This window comes from Limulus polyphemus, unplaced genomic scaffold (genome assembly GCF_000517525.1).
Source record: "Limulus polyphemus unplaced genomic scaffold, Limulus_polyphemus-2.1.2 Scaffold821, whole genome shotgun sequence".
Taxonomy (NCBI): domain Eukaryota; kingdom Metazoa; phylum Arthropoda; class Merostomata; order Xiphosura; family Limulidae; genus Limulus; species Limulus polyphemus.
Genome location: NW_013666431.1, coordinates 139643 through 146470, shown reverse-complemented (window position 1 = coordinate 146470; position 6828 = coordinate 139643). Strand labels below are relative to the sequence as shown.

The following is a 6828-nucleotide window of genomic DNA, read 5'->3' as shown; positions in this document are numbered from 1 at the left end:
AACCAATCGGCTCATAACATCCCCCTAGTGGCTTTCTCAGCCATTTTAATGGGCTTGGATGCCATTTCTTTCTTTTGAACCAATATTTCAAGGAAGTAGGGTGTGTCTTTAGCCTGCTCAAAATTTCATATTTCTTTTTACTAAAATACATCTTAGTTACTAAGCTTGATAAATTATAGTGGAATTCTATGGTATTGATGTTGTAATTTATGATTTTTTAGTTATTCAAATGTATATATATATAAAACCTAAAAAATATTATTTTGTTTCATATTTTCCACATGGTTAGTTAAAAGATCAACATATGAAAAAGGCATTCTGTCTCTTATTTACCAAGCTGTCAAATAACACATTATAGTAAGACACTGTTCTGATGTCTTGTGATAATTAATCTGTCCAGCTGAGTTGTAACAGACTTTCTTCATAACAGAGCACACACAAGCCACTAGATACATTGCTAGGACAAATGAAATCAATCAGTAAGATCCTAGGCAAATTGACAACTAGTCCCAGCTGTTAATGATGACCAGGATTCTGACAAGTAAGCTTCAATAAATTTGCAATCCTTGCTTTCCAAGCACTCAGGTTAAGATTTACTTGTAGAATCTTCCTATGCAAATTTGCAGTCTTGTGCATGAGTCGAAGCAACTTTATGTTGCTATGAAAGATTGTCTGATGGTCTGTAAGATTGTACCAGTCTTTATGTAGTGCAATAAAGGAGTCGTTCTCTAACACACAATGAGAAACTGACATATGCTATATAAATCAGGTTAAATGTGCATTATTTTGCAAAACTTTTCTCAGTTATGTTTTGTAGTTATATGATACAGTGAATTTTTGTGACCCCTAGATGGTGGTACCAAAAGGTCAAACAGCAACTGTGGTTGATTGCTGTGTTATGATAGCAGAAGTAATTTTGCTGTTGTCCCTTGTGTGCCTACTACCTTGAATTGTGTGAATATTTTGTAGCTGATAACATGAAATGTGGCCTAAATGAATGTTTGTAGCAGAAAGTACTATGCTTATTTCTATGCGATTCCTTTTTTGTAATATCATTCAAGTTACAGTAACATTTAGGCAGCTCCTTAGATCTTAGAAGTGGTTTAGTACATGTAGAGGGCTGGTACAGTTTCCATGGAAACCAGACTAGCTGTTGCACAGTGCCACCATGCCTTGCAAGTAAGCATATATGACACTGGGATAGGAATGTGTGCATGATAGAAACTACACATGTGGAACAATTTTATATATTTAATTATATACACGAATGCAATGTAAATTTGTGTTTGTGCTTAAGCACACATAACACGTTCTTTTTGTCTGTTGACTTAAATGTTTTGCCCCTCCCCTCATCCCAAAATATTTCTGTGGGCCCCCCATGACTGTTTTAATAATCAAAATCACAGTTACTTGTTCATTCAGACTGCAAGAAAACACAGTGTATCTACTGTTTTTGAGTAGTTTTGACTTAGAAATATGTATGACTTGTGCATTCAAGCAAGTTTTTAACTGTTCAAATACACAACCACTTGTCAAAGCAGATGGAACCTGCTTTGCTGGAAATTGAGAATAACAAAATAGTTTACCTTTTTCAAGCATCTTTCTGAAAACTTCTCATTCACAAACATTTTTATGTCCTTGAATTTCATTTTGTATATGTCAATTCCAAACACATTTGAAGTTTTAAGGACTAGTATAAACCCCAGCTAAGCTCATTTCAAAGGGATGATGTAGATACTTTTACGAGTTTATATTAGCTGGAAGTTTATCTCCCTTGTGTATGATCATTTGGTATGATCACTGACACAGGTAATTTAAGAACTGAAAGATACTGCACTAAAACCCTGAATACCACACACACAGTATCCCAAGTATTATTAATTAAAAAAAAAATCCATTATGTTACCAATCATTTGCTGAAGAAATGAAAAAAACAAACATCTATGTTAACTGAGATTTTGCCATTTTCAAGTGTTCATGAGCTTTGAAGGGAGAACTTATAAACTTAAGTTACTTCAAAGTACTTGAACTGAATATTTTCAGCCATTGATAAATGTCATTACATATTTGAATAGCTGTAAACTAGGTACAGTACTTTTAATTATAATAACTCTCAGTATACTACTATCACTGGCACTTCAGCAACAAAAGTTTTACATACATATACATATCTGGCTTGTTATATGATCAAACTTGTACATACTTAAAATATAACAAAAAAACGTTTACTCACATGTCTTCTTTTATCCTTAGCTCATGGTCACTCAAGAGACTTTGTTTCAGCTCCATCTGCTGAAGCATACCATAATACTTTTTTTCAAAAGGTGACTTTTCCTTTATGATAACTGGCTTGCGCTCCAGGGCTACAGCACTTACTAGGTGCCATTGAGATAAAGATCGTTGAATGGACAGCTCGATTGATGAGAGTCTCTGATTTGTTGAAGACAATGCTATAATAAACCATTCTCTGTTTAATACCATAAATTATAAAATTTAATACCATTCTGAAATATGATAGAAAAGTGAATCTCTACAGAGAAATTAAAATTAAAAAGCTTTAAGAAATGATTTCTTCATCTGGAACAAATAAGATCACTTCTGAAGAGTGATTTGTTTGTTTTTGAATTTCGCGCAAAGCTACTCAAGTGCTATCTGCACTAGCCGTCCCTAATTTAGCAGTGTAAGACTAGAGGGAGGGCAGCTAGTCATCATCACCCACCGCCAACTCTTGGGCTACTCTTTTACCAACGAATAGTGGGATTGACCATCACATTATAACACTCCCATGGCTGAAAGGGCGAGCATGTTTGGTGGGACGGGGATTCGAACCCGCAACCCTCAGATTGCGAGTCGAGCGCCCTTACCACCTGGCCATGCTGGGCCTAACTGAAGAGTGACAGATCATTAAGAGATTTTCTTTAAATATACAACTTACTGTAATTATACACTACAAGTAAACAAAAATTGTTCACTACAAAATATACTAAATATAAAAAAGCATGGTCAAAAAATGAGATTATTCTCTTTCACTATATAAATTTGTTACCACTTTCAGTAGTCGAACACATCCAAATCAGTCAAGTATCAATTTTTTTCACTTTATTATAGTCAACATCTTATTTACTACAAGTACAACCTTTAATTTATTTTATTTTTAACATAAATCTAGAGGATTTCAACTTACAGAAAGTTCACTCATCAACTTTTCTGTACATCTTAAATTTAACATATTTTTGTGCTTGATAAAAGATTGTATTTAAATGTTCACAGCTGATAGCCATTTCTTTTTAACACTTTCTGTCTTTAAAGTACGCAAACAACATAATTAAGATTAAAGCCGGGTGATTAACTCAACTTGTCAATATAACTGATTACCTATAAGCATTGATAACATCAAACTCATGTAAAATAACAGATTTATCAAAATTATGATTAAATCGAATAATATCACAAAAATAAACAACTTATGTTTCTGATTATAATGGTTTTTGATTATTCCAACTATCCAGTAATCTACATATTGGCATTATGATTTTCAATCATTATTTTCAATTAATTCAACTTAATCAATCAGTGTCACAACTCACGAAAATAAAAGGCTAATAGAAATTAGGAACTCTGATTATTACCATTTTTGATTATTCCAATTACCAAAGAAACTGAAAACTGCAAGTATGTTTGTTGTTGAGCATAAAATTTCACAAATAGCTGTCTGTGCTCTGCCCACCATGGGTATCAAAACTTGATTTTTAGCTTTAAGTTGTTTTGGGTTTGTTTTTTAGCCATCTCATGTGAGAACATTCAATTTATTTTTTAGCCATTTTACTTGAGAATAATAGTAAGTGAATTATTCAGTTATGAATCTGACAATTAATCTTTAGCAAATTCTACTAATCCCACAGCTCTAAGATGGCATGAACACATAAATTAAACATGGACATAAAAAAAAAGGACAAAGTCAGTCAAACAAGATATGCAAAATAACCATATTAGAAAATGTGAACTACTTTAAACTCATGTTAATCAAGCTTTACATTCACCAGTGCACTACTCATTCAAAAAAACAAACAAACCGAAAATACAAATATTGACCACATACCTACCAACAGGTATTAATTCTGATCTATGTAGGAGGATTGCTCTGATCAGTTATTTTAAATAACTCCTTTGTGAAACATGTCAGTGGATAATCTACCACATCATTCTTTTATATATATTTTTTACTGTCTTCCTTGTTTAGGTACTGACCCTGCATTAACCCTTTTAAACCAAAGGAATAGTAGTACTTGTTTGGAATTGATTAAAGATAGAACATGATAAGAACTCAACACAGAACTCTACTGAAAATGGCATGAATAAGTGATCATTCAATTAAAAGTCTTATCTCATTTTATCACAGCTACCTCCACTGTTATTATTCTCTTACATGTAGTAACACAATGATTTTGTTGTTTTGTTTATTTTTACTAGTTTGTTCAATCAATTTCCAAGTTTCTGCACAGGTCAGAAGAAGTTAACATATTGTTATGCTGGAAATACTTACAAGCATAAAACAATCAGAAATATATATATATATATATATATATATTGTTATAAGCTATATTTTCATTGTTTTAACTTAGATAGTTGCTAGAGTGCACAATGTTAATATCAAGCAAGTTCATAGCAGTAGTCCTAGAATACCTAAAAAATTCACAAAGACATTAAGAATCTAGTAATTTCATCTAATACCTAGACATGGGTGAATTAATTATAAGTACAAGCAAATAATTTGTTAACTGAGTGATGTATTCAGTGAATAATTCAGATCAGTGTTAGTAGTGAGATTATCTTATATGTTCAGCTGCTCAATCAACCATGTAATTGTACAAATAAGTTTATCTGTATTGTAAATTAGGCATATCATTATCTCAGAACTTCTGTTTAAACATTTTTTTTTGTGAACTTAAGGCTACAAATTGTATCAAAGTGAACATAGCCTGTAACAAACATTTATTGAAGAAATAATTTAATTTGTTATCATTACATGTAATAAACTTGACATTACATTTACCAGATAACTTAAAAGAACCTGCCACAAAATAGAGTATGTTACAAGATAAGTGTCAGAAGTGGAATTATTTTGGTGAAAATAAAATATAACATTAACTAAGCTTCAACTTTCAGTTTCAAAATAACATCACAAAGTGAGATTGAAAATCTATTGGATATAATAAAACATTTAAAATAAGAACAAACTGGAAGAGACAGATAATTAAAAGATGATCGAGAAGGAAGACATACATGTACATTCTAAAAGGGAATTATAATCAAAAATACACCTGACTGAAGATAATGTTACAACAGCGGAAGTCACACGACGCTGAGAGCATGCGTGCTGGAGTTTCTAGAAGGATCATGACTTATCAGGAAACCTCATGAATATCCCAGTATTTGCTAGACGGCCTCTTTTTTAGCATATAAAGGCAGATAGATTGAAGATAGATAAAATTGAGTCAAGTGAACAGTAGACACCATTAGTAAAGTTTGTGAATTATAGCGTGTGTTTATAAAAGTAGCTAAGTTAAAATGACTGTGGAAATTCTGTGTATTGCAAAGTTGTATCGAAAAAGAATAAACTAGTTTAAATGAAGAAAGAACTTGTATCGCTTAAGTTTCTCGGAAAGAATTTCTATGGAAAATTAACAAACAAGCAGATACGTAACAAATTGGTGTCAGAGAGTGGGACGGAAAAGAAAAAAAAAGATGGAAACGAGAGGTGGCAAATCAAACTACAGCTCAGCAGATTTGATGGCAGCAATACAAGTACAGCAAAAGAAACAAGAAGAACAAGAAAATAAACAAGAAGAGAGACAACAGCAGTGGCAAGAAAACCTACAACAGTGGCAGCTCGAACAGCAAACTAAACAATAAGAGAGATTACAACAGTTGTTGGAGGAAAAAGAAAAGAAACAAGAAGAACGAGAAAATAAACAAGAATAGAGGCTACAGCAGTGGTTGGAGGAGAAATAAAATAAACAAGAAGAGAGACAACAGCAGTGGCAGGAAAACCAGCACCAGTGGCAACTGGAACAAGAAAATAAACAAGAAGAATGTCTCCAGAAGTTGAGAGAAAGCCAGCACACACAAATGGAAAATATTAGTAAATTTCAAAGTGAATTAAATACATCAAAGGATGATATACTGTCTTTTACACAAGTAGGATATATTAGCCATGGATCTAATCAGCCCCAGACAACGGAAAGCCCCTTCCAGACCCCGCAGCTAAACCCTAATGCAGGCATCTTCAGTCCTGTCAGAAGTCACATTCCATACATGAGTGTCAGCAATAGGGGTGATCTAGTATGAAGGAAGCCACAGGAATTCAATGGGAATGCACCGTGGGAAGCAAATTGAGCACAATTTGAGCTCCTGGCAGAAATGAATGGATGGACAATGGAGCAGAAAGCAGTGTACCTGGCAATGAGCTTGAAGGGACAACCACTGGAAATACTTGGACAGTTGTCAGCAGACGACAGGCACAACTATAGAGCACTGGAAGCTGCTCTAGAACTCAAGTATGGAACTCAAAATCAGTCCAAAGTCTACAGGGCTAGGTTTAGGACTAGAGCCCATGCTAAAGGGGAGAGTCTGCAAGAGCTGGCACAGGATTTGGAAAATATGGCACACAAGGCCTACCCAACTGCATCACCTGATGTCCTCAAGCTGTTGCTGAGAGATCAGTTTGTAGATGCCTTGGACAGTCCACAACTGAAGATACAAGTAAACTAAGCACATCCCCTCTACTATGCTGGATGAAATGGCCAGAGCTTTTGAATTCGAATCCTA

General features: G+C 33.8%; 1 protein-coding gene across 1 annotated transcript in view; it reads right to left on the bottom strand.

Annotated features, from left to right (window-relative positions):
- The window catches only part of LOC106460718 (39S ribosomal protein L46, mitochondrial-like), a 38873-nt gene that overhangs the window by 16048 nt on the left and 15997 nt on the right, over window positions 1-6828 (bottom strand). The window contains exon 2 of the mRNA XM_013920454.2: window positions 2234-2450. Within this exon, the coding sequence (XP_013775908.1) occupies window positions 2234-2450 (217 nt within the window). The remainder of the gene's footprint in view (window positions 1-2233; window positions 2451-6828) is intronic.